This window comes from Clarias gariepinus, chromosome 14 (genome assembly GCF_024256425.1).
Source record: "Clarias gariepinus isolate MV-2021 ecotype Netherlands chromosome 14, CGAR_prim_01v2, whole genome shotgun sequence".
NCBI classification, from domain to species: Eukaryota; Metazoa; Chordata; class Actinopteri; order Siluriformes; family Clariidae; genus Clarias; species Clarias gariepinus.
Window position 1 is genome coordinate 21,426,187 of NC_071113.1, and position 13,814 is coordinate 21,440,000.

General features: G+C 38.9%; 1 protein-coding gene across 1 annotated transcript in view; it reads right to left on the minus strand.

Moving 5' to 3' along the window:
* LOC128541612 (testican-2-like) overlaps positions 1-5,763 on the minus strand; it is a 57,738-nt gene extending 51,975 nt beyond the window's left edge. The window contains exon 1 of the mRNA XM_053512111.1: positions 5,385-5,763. Within this exon, the coding sequence (XP_053368086.1) occupies positions 5,385-5,579 (195 nt within the window). The 5' untranslated portion in view covers positions 5,580-5,763. The remainder of the gene's footprint in view (positions 1-5,384) is intronic.
* Positions 5,764-13,814: the final 8,051 nt, after the last annotated feature.

Genomic DNA, 13,814 nt, shown 5'->3' on the forward strand with positions numbered 1-13,814 from the left:
AATTTCTAAACCAATAAGATCAAATAACACCAAGTTCAAAACAGATAAAATACATGTGCAATTGTTATAACAGGCTTACTTTGTCACTTATCTAGAGCTTTCTTCCAAAGAACTCGAGAAGCTTATTAACGTGACTGGGGTGTCTAACGTGACTGGGGTGTGTAACGTGACTGGAGTGACTGGGAAAGTGTCTTCCTACTTTGTTGGGTCTCATGCTGTCTGCTGCCAGCAGTTTAAGACACAAAACACACACTGGTCTCTCCTCTGCCCCCACCATTCCCACCGTGAATCCAAGCGCAACATAGGCTTCATCATATTGTCTTTTCGGCTGGCATTTTGGTTGATTAGGCTGATAGTGCTGAATCGCCTGCTTTTTTGTGGTCCATGTAACAAATGTATCCATTGACGTTACGTACAGTACGCTACTGACCTGGTTTGTGACGGTGGTAAAGTTATATATATATATATATATATATATATATATATATATATATATATTCGCATCTCCGAATTCAATAGCTGCGTAAATAAACCTGCAAATAACCACATACATATATTTCCTCTCTACATTGTCTTTCAGCTCCATCCGCCTTAAATTATACATGTTTAAAATCATAAACACTATTATTCTCTACAGTGCAACGAATGATTTAGGGATCATCGCAAAATGCGGCACACCAACAAAAAGCGTAGAACGATATTGATATTGAACGATATCTTCCCTTTTGTTCAGCGCCTGAAGGATCAAAAAGCTATTTTCTTGCCGCACTGGAAACTAAAAATGCCAGACTAGTACTGCTTGATAAAATAGTAATTTTTAACAAAAATACAGAAACATCAGCATACACATTGGAATAAATTAAATGACATATATAATACCAAATGTTTCCTTATATATTGTTCCTCTGCAATTAACATGCCGACATTAAACCGTTATTCTTGCACTATGGTTCCACATTTCTCTGATGTTATTTTAATTTACTTGTATTAATGATCCATTTCTTTGCGTGTGATTGTTTAGTTTCGAGTGTCCGATCTTTATGGTGAATAAAGAAAAGCATGAATTAGAATAGGTACTTTCCTATTATTTTCCACTAATTCCCTCCCGTTTATTGCGCCCTACCTATCAAGTCTGTATTCCCCACTAGGGAATTCTACTATTCCCACTTTGAGAACCACGGGGCTAGCCTGTCTATCAGATCCCACAGAAAAGCCAATGCAGCACACGCTGCCGAAAAAAAAAAGTAAAAGCTGGCTACTAAAGAAAGGCACCAGAACACCCAGTGCACCACAGCCTGACAGGCACAGACCATAGCAGGCAAAGGTCCAAAGCAGCCGAACCAGCATTCAAATTTCTGAGATTTGGACAAACCATCAAGTGCATTTGCAAAACCCATCAAGCACCATGATGAAACTGGCTCCCATGAAGACCTGCACAGGAAAGCACGACCAAAACTTATCTCTGCTGCCAGCCTCAGAAATCCTTGATTAACAACACCTTAGATTAGAGGCATTATGAACGCTTTACAAAGCATAAGTAACAGACACATCTCAATACGAACCATTCAAAAGATATTATTGCATATTTTGGATGCTCTATCATTGTTTTACACTGTAGAAAGAAATTAAAATCAGGAAAGATCACTGAATTACAGTGCGTGTCCAAACTTTTGACTTGTACTGTAGGTGGTTTTAAATGTAAATGTATATCTTCTACTTAGATACAAGAAGACACCTAGGTTTTCACTAGTACTAACTTACTGTGCTGTAAGTGTTCATTATATTCACTTAAACAGGTAACGTGCAAGATATAGAAAGTTCTGGGTTCGGGGAAATATTGACTTTTTTTTTTAATCAGATTATATTGAGCATTTAACCACAGCCTTGCTATATAATCTCTTCCAAATAAACTGTTTCTCCTTTTATTTCCTTCGAATATAAAATGCACATTTTCCTACCACAGCCGTTTCTCAGAACTGAGCGCAGAGGTCAATTGTGCTCTCATGAAGCCGAGAATTTATAGAAAGAAAGAAAGAAAAAAAGCAATTATGTGTTTGAGGCGGTGCCTTACACCATGGTATTCCAGCCCTAGAGTCATTTTATAATATACAGTATTTTTTTATAGTGAAAATGAACAGCGGAGAAACAGAATCAGTTGCTTGTTTTAAATGAGCAGGTTCTATCTAGAGTCTATCATAATCACAGATACTTGACGATCTTGTGCATACAGTATGCATGACACTGCAAGTGCTCATGACGTTTATATTGTCATGATGTTAATACATCATGATATTGATAGATCGTCATATTGCCTGGGTGATCCTTTTATCCAGATCAAATGGCTAACAGTGTACTGTCACAGAGATGAAGAGATGAAAAAGGTCCTAAAGCAACATGACAGCGTAATTCATCCTTCAACAGTGAAGCTGTCAATCCATGTTTTTTTTTCTCTCGCTGGTCCACTCAATAAATTAAAACTCACTTCAGTAGCCTGACTCATAGCAGCTGCTCCCTCTTGTGCATCACTTCCCCCTCACCTGTCGCCTGGTGACACTTTCGAAAAAAGTAGACTAATGTGAGATCAATCCATGACAGATAAATGTGTTGATGTGAAACTTTTATATTTCCACAAGCCTGTGTTTCAGATATTAGAATAAACACGATCAATAAAATCGTATTTTAATCTGAAGTTACTATAGCGACCTGCGAAAAACTGTGTTTATTTTCCAGCCAGAGTTCGCTAATACACAGCAGCTGCTTCCCCCACAGCTTGACTCCTTGTGTCTCTCTCTTCACCTGTCACCTGTCACCTGTCCTGCTCCTGCTCCTGCTTCAGGCATCCTGCTGTCTCATCAAAGGAGAATCTCACACGAAATAAATAAACCAATATGTGTCTTGCAGGCCCTAACTCAAGCGGACGGCAGCTCCTGCGGGAGCAGCCGAGGCGTCGGCTGACATTTTTCTCCCTCCCTTTCAAACATTGTGATTTGGGGGAAGAAAACATTGTCTCGCTGAAGGAGTGAGGCAGCTCTATGAAGTCATACGTGTCCTTATTCTTGCTGCATTTTAAAACTCCTTCTAAGTGCAGACAGAGCTATGTGGCAATCAATAAATATCGATTAAGGCATGCAGACGCTAATCAAGAACCCCCGTTGGAAGAAGATGTCGTAGGTGTGAAGCAATACTGCTCATCCCCACTGGCCTAGCAAAGCTGGCCTGGTTCAATTTCAATCATGCCACGCTCACAATATGATTAGCACAGCCCCCAATCAATCTGCAGCTACAATCCTGCTATATTTAAAATCTCTAATGAGCTTGAGTTTACGCAGATACAGACAATAGCCATTTGTCGGCAGTCTAATCACTACTAATGTGTTCATGCTGGAAAAAATATGGAAATTATTACTGATTTTGATGCCTTTCTACTTATTTGATTTAATAACTTTGGTGTATGTTTTTTTCAAAGTAGTTAATGTGACAATGAAAAGAGAAAACTGTTTAACAAATGACCCGTGACTGATTATGGACATTTAATGCTTTTTGTAGGTAATGGGATCTAAAAAAAATTCTACAGGATAATGGTGCAGGATTGTGTAAGGTGACCTTCAAGGTGTGGTTTAATTGTGATTTAATGAGCCTATCAGACCATTTAACCTATGTGTAAGAAACCAACAAGCAATGAGCCCCATGGTTATTGAGACAGAACTGAAGGCAAGGTTAGAACCCCCATATCTGGAGATGCAAGCCAATGTGCTGCTGTAATAAGGTTAAAATAATTAATTAAATTACACATCCTGAACACATCCTGGATCTGTAGCTCAGTGAAGAATGAATGTAATTTTAGAAACCATTTACCCTAGCTAATTTTCATTAATATCCTAAATGAAACAATATTTCCTTCTTTCGTTCTTTCTTTTTGTTTGCAGTTGGTACACCATTAGAATCTAATTAAGGGTATAAGCATTAGTACATTATTACTCAATCATTTGTTCATCTTCTATACTGCTTATCATGTACAAGCCTGGAGCCTATCCTAGGAGACACTGGGCATCAAAGAGGCCCATCAAAGAGGCACACGCACACGCCACACACCCTCTATGGGCAATTTGGGAACACCAATTAAACTATTCTGCATGTTTTTAGACTGTGGACAATGTGGTGTACACCCTGGTTACTAGTGCAAAGCCATTACAAGACACAAATATGCACAAAGAGCAATTTGAAAATGGTAATCAGCCTAAAACGCAGGTGTTTAGACTACTGGAGGAAACCGGAGTACCTGAAGGAAACCAACAAAGCACACAGAGAAGACCAGTGTAAAAATTCAAACCCCAAACCCAGAAGGTGACCCTACATCAAGCCACCATCCGGCTACAATCAAATTAATTAAAGTGATATGAACACATGCACTTCCTATTTACGGATGTATGATCAATATACACCCATACAGTATATGCTAGGACATTTGCATCGAGTTTTCCAGATTCAAATTCATTTTAATTAATTCATTCATTCATCTTTTATACTGCTTATCCAATGCAATCCAGAGCCTATCACAGGAGACTTCGGGCACAAGGCGAGGTACGCCCTGGACAGGGTGTCAATCCATCACAGGGCATGAATGCACGCGCACACACACACACACTATGGGCAGTAGTTGGGAACACCAATTAACCTAATCTGCACATCTGCACAAAAAAGAGTATGGGGAAAATATAATGCACATAGACCCAAGAAACCTCGACCCTGAAGGTGCGAGACTTCATACGCCCAGTATATATATATATGTGTGTGTATACGCTACACTTTTATTGATTACCCTTTAATAAAAGAGATAATTATGGAAACTAAACGCGTTATCTTTTTGTGACTTAGGCGTGGCGACAATCATCCACTGTCATAGCTGAATTTCTAATCTATTATTAGGTGAACTGGTTGGGTCCTGAATATAATCCCTCAGCCCACTGTTGAAACCTAAAAAGCAGTCAGTTAAAAGGACAGGTAGTGTAAATGGTTGGAGTGACAGAGAGGGACAACTTGACATTTCTAGGGTACAAGGCGGGTTTGAGTTACTCACATGTAGATAAGAAAACACAAATACTTAGAAATAGCCAGGCTTATAGAGAGAATAAACTGTCTTATTTAAAAAGGAATTAGATCAAAGGCATAAAGGGATACTTGATTTCAAAACAAACAACAGGATTCCTCACGTAAACAACAGCAGCAATAACAATAATAATTAAACATGATGTGCAATATTTGAACCTAACATTTCTCCCCATGAGCACTGAATTGATGTGATGTATGTGATGTATGTTATTAATGCAGTTATTGTGTCCTGAAGCCTGCAATGGATGAAACACACGGAAGAGATGCGAGCTCACGTCTCTGAAGCGGTTCCAGTGCTTTATCTTGCGGCTGTACTGAGAGATCGTAGACAGCCATTGCTCGTCTTCCAGGAAATTGGCGGCGGTGTTGTCCGGCTCTTTCCCGCCCCGCACAGCGCCCTGAGCACCGCAGCTTCCCGCCAGCACGGACACTAGGACATGGACAAGCACTGCACTCCTTAAACCGGCCATCTATCCGCTGCGCGTGTGTGTGTGTGCGCGTGCGTGTGTGTGCGCGTGTATATGGAGGAAAGAGCTTCTTCAGTCTGTCGTCCTAAAGCACAGATACACACACTGCTCACTGAAGAGTGAGGGATAATGATGTCTTCAGGCAGGAGCTCAGCGTCAAGTAAAGGTGTGTGTGTGTGTGTGTGTCTCTTTCTCTCTCGCGCGCGCGCTCTCTCTCTCTCTCTCTTTCAAACACACACACGGTGATAGTTTAAGAGAGAGAAAAAAGATGTGCACTGAGAGAGAGAGAGAGAGAGAGAGAGAGTGTCCAGATTCATTTTGTTTCCATTATTATGAAAACTTAACACTCATACAGAATGTCATACACAATAATGCAAAATCAAATCATTCATCCATTTATCCATTTTCCATGGAGCCCATCCCAGAGACAAGGTGGGGTACACCCTGGTTATAGTGCCAACCCATTACAAGACACTATCATACAAAGTGCAATTCGGAAACGCCAATAAGCCTAGGTCTTTAGATCACTGGAGGAAACCAAAGTACCTGGAGGAAACCCACAAAGCATAAAAGAAAATGCAAATCTTATACACCCTGGACAGGGTGTGACGCCATTGTACGGCACACACACCATACGTTTAGGCATTTGGCAGACACCCTTATTCGCCTTGCTCAAGGGTCCAACAGGGACAACTTGGTGGTTGTGGGACCTTTTGAACTGCAGTCCATTGCCCTAACCACTGAGCTACATCTGACATATTCATTCACACACTAAGGGCAATTTGTGAACACCGATTATCCTCATCTGCATGTCTTTGGACTGTAGACAATGTGAGATACACTTTGGTTACAGTGCATGATCATACACAAAGTGCAATTTGGAAACGAAGTGCAATCAGCCTAAAAACATTGGAGGAAACCGGAATACTATAGAGGAAATCCACAAAGCACTCAGAGAACCCCATGTACGCTGACCCGTGTGGGGATTCGAACCGCAAACCCAGAAGGTGATCCTACATCAAGCCACCTTGCCGCTAAAATGGAATAAATTAAGGTAACAGGAACCCGTGCTTAACCTGTTTATGATAAATATGTATGATCAATATAGCACCCATACAGTATGAGCTAGGACATTTGCATCCAGTTCTCCAGATTCTAATTAATTCTTGGACTATACTGTGCAGTCAAAAACACTCTGCTCCCCACCCACACACACCTTATTCATAATTCTGCTATGTTTACAGAAATAGAAAGGTACCTTGAAGAACACACAGGTTTAACATTGCTTTCTATTTCAAACTGGAGCGTAGGGTATTTGTGTGTGTGTGTGTGTATAAAGTTTTGCATGTTCAAGCATCTGTGTGGGTTTCTTATGGGTTCTCCAGCTTCCTACCACCTCCCATAAATATGCCAAGAGGTGGACCGGTTACACAATTTAGCATAGGTGTAAATAATTGTTCTTAAATGAATGAACCAATGAAACTTATGCTGTGTTGTATATGGATCTATTTAAAGAAGAAAATCCCATAATCTACAACTAATAAGTCTGGTCATAACATCATTTGGAGGACTGCGACAAGACAAGATCCTCAAAAGTCTGAAGATGGTGTAGTAGGACTTCCAGACTGGATGTGCGAAGAGCAACCGCTCATGATTGTAGAGCTATGAAAGACATATATTATATTTGTCACTGATTGTAGCTGTCATATTAATAGCACTAAATATGGGAGATAAGCAGTGACAAGAAAACACATGCCAAGTTGTTGTGCAGATGGTCCACTGTGGTGACCCCTTGATGCGAGCAGCCGAAAGTCCAACAGCAATTATGGGACAATATCTAACTTACGGTAATCCAAGTTACTTCTTGTCAAATGAAAATGTGATTTATCAAAAACCTGTACCAATTGCATAAAAAGTAATACGTAATGAGTTCTGGGAATAAATTACAAGCAAGCATAAATGTATATAAATTACTGTTAAGATGACTTCAAAAAGGAATTTGCAATAGAATAAGGTTAATCAATATCATCTCCATATATAAGGTATAATTACAACAGTCAATCAATAATGTTTTTTCCCCACTGGATCACTGACAGCGATTCATCTGAAGCCATGTAAATATTCATTAGGGCACCGTAATGCAAACCCTGAGAGCATGGTGCTTCAAATCGTGTCAAATTAATAGTTAAAGAACCATCAGATGCCTAAAAGTATGTCTTTGTGTTCTGTCCATACACTTAAAATGACCTTTTTTTTTTTTTTTCCCTTTACAGAGATTAAGCCTAGCAGTAAATGCTTTTCTATTTGTATGCTAGTTAACAAATGGCATAATTTGGTTATTCAAACATATCTGAGAAATGAATAAGTGATGACTATTATACATTTTGTTATATTTAGATATATTTACATGAAGATATAAGAAATCTAGTTTAGATTGACACATGTACACCACCACCTTCTTGTTCAGGGTAATCTTCCAGATTGTTCCCTTTGGGATAATTGAAATCAGACTGTTCACAAAGACTTTTTGTTAAAATTTTAGCACAATGGAAAGCAATTGGAGACAACTCTTAACAACAAGAGAACAAAAAATATAGAATTTAAAAACTGTAAACAGGATACATTTAATTATTCATTCATTCATTCATTCATTTTAATAGTGTTCTGCTCCTGTTTAACCAAAGTTTTTAATACTATAAACATTGATTCTCAATTTTATACCAGTAAACATGTGACAAGATCACGGGCACCAAAGGTTAATCTATGCCTGTGGGGACGAAAGCAACCCACGCACCTAAAGTATCCGCCACTAATGTCTCGATTGCAGACACCACAGCACACCCCAGAGGACTTGGGGAATCGTGCTGTCAGGGCAGCTCTGGTCTATCTGAGCCTAAGATGAACCTACACATTAATGTTTTGCTTTTTAATAGTATGGGTGATACTTGCATATTTTTATAACAGTATTTAACAGACAGTCTAATCTAGAGTCATGTGGGAGAATTTGGGAAGATCGAAAATAAGTCACACAGCTAAATTCTGGATCAATTGCAGGGCTCAGTTGGAACACAGAAACGAGTTGCAGTAGTTCAATCTCGAGATGACAAGGAAGAAGCACCTGAGTGGCCACCATAGAAAGAAAAAGCTGAACTCTTCAAATGTTATAAAGGAAAAACTTAGATGAGTGAGTGGTGATGTACATACAAATAACATACACCATCCAACTTACATTAGCAAAAATGTTTTGTATTATTTAATTTTTAATAACTTATGAACCATCTCACCATTCACAGTCTAAATTCATTGAGGTTATATATTTCTTTATCTTTTTGTTTTGGGTTTGTGTGTGTATGTAGACTTTTGCAATCGAATATAGCACAACACTGCAGGATGCCTTGTAAGATTTAAAATACTGTAGCTATCTGTAGCTCTCATTAATGAGGCATGACTGAGCATGTAGGTGATGAGTAACTGGTGATGGAGGACTGTAGGAGATGACTATAGAGCAGATGTTTAGAGATGAACAAGCCTGTGGACTTAGGATTCATTTACTGAGTGGGTGGAAAAGTGTTCATGCTGCATTTCAGTACATGTAGAAAATGTCTAACAACCAGATATTCTACTTCGAAGGTCAGATCTTAAACTCCCTTTAATTTTCCAGCTGAAATGCAACACAGATCATATTCGGGATCTTATTAAGCATTTTCCACACATTTTCTGGCTTTTCTCAGGTGCATTTATGACTATCAAAATGAGGGGAAAACATATGCAGGATCATCCATCTAGGAACCTCTGTAGTCCAACTTGGGACAGTGGAGGCCAATACTGACCATTGTATTTATTCCCATTTTTAGAACCATGGTAGGACCTTCTTTCAACAATTACATGTACATTTATACACTACAATTTGGAAATGCTAACTAGCCTAATCTTTGGAATGTAGGAGGAAACCAAAGTACCCACCAAGCACAGGGAGAAAATAAAAACTTCATGCATGCAGACCCAAGGCGAGATTCGAACCCAGACCCTGGAGGTGCAAGGCGACAGTGCTAACCACTAAGCCAGCATATCGCCATGCGGAACATTGATATACAATAACATCCTCACTATTTAGCAATGCAATAGGTAAAGGCAAAACTAAGAGCTGAATAAAGTTAGCCCTTCTTAAGAGCTAAAGAGTAGCTAGCTGCTATTCTAGCCTTTTTACTGTAGCTATTAGAGAATAGCATAACTGGGCAGTGAGTTGAGCAGAGATTATGGAGATCTGAGACTTTAGACAGGGGAGGGTCTCTAGTTTGTATACGAGGTCACGGTAAGGGGGCGGATATCTAATTTGCTTTCTTAAGGCCTGGTCGATATAAAAAAAGGACAAGAGAAGATACTTTTTCTTATAGTTTTGGTGTGTCCCTGAGACTAGATATCCATGAGAATGTCTAAAAATGACTAAAAAGTGAATTTTGCATAATGAGTCCCCTATGGCATTGTTTTGTAATTTCAACTAACCAGATATCCAGCTGTCATGTGGTGGATAATGTTCACTGTGGGACTCTCTGGAAGATGTTTTGCTTTTTGCTTTTTGAATTCATATGTAAATGATCAATGCTGTAAGAGTGAACAAAACCCAAGTGCGATTGCACCTCATTGCAACAAACCCTTTAAACCAACTTTACCTTACCACCATCAGCAAAGTCTGATGCCACAATCCACCCACGTATTAATCATTTCCTGTCATTTTGATTCGAAAGCCTCTAAACAGCAACAGGCTTTAATGAACGTGAATCCATTAACGCTCCGTTATCTACTTATTATTATTACGTATCAGTAAATCACTGGGATAATTACAAATTCAAAAAGGGCTCACGTGCTCACTTGTAGACTCTTGTAAACAAATTTAACCTTATTCCCTTTGGGAAAAGGCTAGGATTTTATAAAAGCTTTTGCCAAAACCTGAGGCTATTTTGAATCACTAATGTCTACTATATATCTTATGAAGATCAACAGTTTTATTTGCGTTCTTATTTCATGTTATTAACATAATAGTTATCGTTAACTCATTATCTCATTGTATTTACTTAGTGGTTTTGTTACAGTATACCAATGTAGAATTCATCTTAATTTACCTGTGAATATTACCACCATGCAAAGGTCTGTTAATACAGCTTTAACTTTCTAGGCAGTATGTTGATTACATTTCTCTAAGAGCAGCTCAGGCAGCAGTGCCAGCTACAAGACAAATGAAATGTTGATTATTAATGCACTCTTACGTACTAATGTAACATGCTGTATGTAAGAAGCAGTCATAACGTTTTTCCTTTTTTCCCCCCAAAGTTGGAAAACCTTCAGGACCAGTAATATTTTTTTAGTTTCTCTGTAACCTGACAAAGTGCATATTTGGTGGTTTATAATATCTTAAGACAGACTAGCAGGGAGTGAACGGCTGTCATACACCTCAAATTAGGTGCCGACCCATCGCAGAGTACAAGCACAAACGCTCACACTCTCGATCATTCCCTACAGGAATTTAAAAACACTAATCAGCCTACACCGCATGTGATGAATGATGCATGAACGATTTTACAAACTCCTCAGCCGAAGTTTTTTTTTTTTTTTGCATTAAGCTGTAAACCTGAATAATTCATCCATTCACGATTATTTTTCCAGTTTGTGGTTATGTGTTACTAATGTTACATCACATCTGCATGGATGCATGCTAAGCTTGAGGAAAAGAATGAAAAGAGAAAAAAATAACTACTATGTCAAAAAGATAGATAAAATTACATATAAATCACAGTTTACAGTTATATTGTAACAATTTTCTGACAGTATTAAAAAACATACTCGATTTAGAATTTGATTATAAATGAGTGTTGAGTCAACAATTTCCCCAGTACAAAGGAAAATGTTCGAATTTGAGCTTGTCACTACAAAGCACATCAAACATTACGGATGCTGGATTTCAATTTGACAATCCTAAAACAAGTGCCAAACGTGAAGAGACAGCATAATGCTTAGAAATAGCTCTGTGTCTGACAACAGAGCATAGAGTTCATTAGCATAATACAAACAGTGTGGAGATTAAAAAACAATCAAAGAAATAGCATTAACAGAACAAGAGCAGAAAAGTGCTAGAACTAAAATCCTGAAAGGTTCGAACATTCTACACTAAAATAGAGGTTATTTTCTTATTTATTGTCTCTTACAAATGCAGCATGTTGTTGTAACTGCCTGAACTTTGTGCTGTGGATGTTCAGGACATTGGATCTATCTGTGTGAGAGGCTTTTTGTCTGATCTCAGCACTCAAAATGCAGGACTATAAGCTCTGACGAGGCGCCTTCTAGTGCTGACCACTAATTCTATAGATTACTGCAATTATCGACTTTTCCTTAATTACTTAGACCAGACCGTTATTGCTGCTGCTGATCTTTGCACTTTTGTGTGCCACTAATTTGCTGATAGATCAACATTCAGAAATTCCTGGAATGAGAAAAGTGCTCAGCTACCTGATCCGATACCTCAAGTTGGCAATCGAGCAAAAATCGAGTCCCAAACACCAAAAGTAAAAGGATCATGGCATGTTTCCAAGAGCACACACGCTACAAGATTAAATCTCAAACATGATACAGCTGTTTTCTATGTTCACTTTGCAGAGGCCCAGAAGTCGACGCCTACAGCACCGAAGGCTCATTAATCACGACCTATTGGAGGAGACATAAGATCAAGCCAAATCCTCTTGGGGAGAGGGCTGCAGCTTCAGGAGGAAGAGGCCTGACTAATTAACCAGTGTGAGAGACACACAAAGAGACAGATGAAAGAGATGAAAAAGAGAAAACAGAAGACATAAAAGCACTTTATTCTGCGCACTGCCAATACTGGTTTTATCGGCACGTCTGCATTTAACAAACCATAGATCACAAGTAACTATAAGTGTGTCAAATCAAATCAAATAATCAACTCTACTTTTTAGTTTTGCAGCAAACAATTCATTCCTCCATTTACCTTGAGGTATTTGGTGGCTCCAGAGCCTAGCTGGGCAGTGCGGTGGGAATACACTCACAAATTAAGTTATCGTATATACCTACCAACATGTTTGCGTTGTGTGAACCAAGCTCAGGATCAAACCAGGGATTCTGGACCTGTGAGTTAACAACGTATACCCATGGACTCCCATGCGACCCTGATGACATAATGATCTAGTGAAATGAGAATGAACACATCAAATCAACAACAAACAAAACACATTTATTTGTTATCACATCGTCTGTGAGCATATATAAACTAGTGAAAACACCTGTGAGAAGTGAGATGTATTGTGAAATAAAATGAGATTTGCTGAACGGTGGTACTCTTTGTTCTAAAGCTTTGTCAGAGAAACAATCAGCAGGTTGGTGTGATCTCAACTCATTAAGCTGCACTAAGCAGTAGTATGTGGGATTACTTCTGGGTCATGCTTTGTAACACTCTCATCAGAGACAGACCATGGGCCAAGGTCATTACAAAATATGAACACAGCACACAATGTACTACTCTACACTGATCCAGTGCACATGAAGTGTAGGCAATACAGTGGTTATGATTTTGTGCTAATGATCAGAGATGCATCACTTAAACACAAGATATGAAACAGGTTCAACTACTGTATATCTTCAAGCACATGTGCAAACTGGAGCAGAATAGCTGAATGATAGGGGGGAGGGTGCAATAATCATCGTTAAACAGTAGATACTGAGATGTGTCTGCTACATATGCTTTCTCAAGCCTCCATAACAGCTCTTATCTGATGTGTCCAAACCTATGACAAGTACTGTATGTACACGTGTGTATTTTTGCTTTTTATTTTCAACGTGTCAGAGCAAAAACTGAAATGGGAGCAAAATTACTCCACAAACTTCTGATCAGTAGTACTACCACAACACATTTACTTCAATGCTAGCAAAGTTTCTCTTCTCGTTCTATCTTTTTTCAACCAATTAGAAGTCAAAAGGAAAGTTGGCACTTGTACACCACTTACCAGTATAGATCTCCCATCTCAGGGAGTTTTTCCTTGCCACTGTCGCCGTCGTCCTCGGCTTGCTCATCAGGGAAAATTATATCATTTTGATTCATACACATTCACATTTCATACAAACTTAATTCTTTTGATTGTGTAAAGCTGCTTTGTGATGATGTAAATCGTTGAAAGCGCTATACAAATAAAATTGAATTGAATCTCTGAAGCAGCTTCTCTGCAAATCACTACA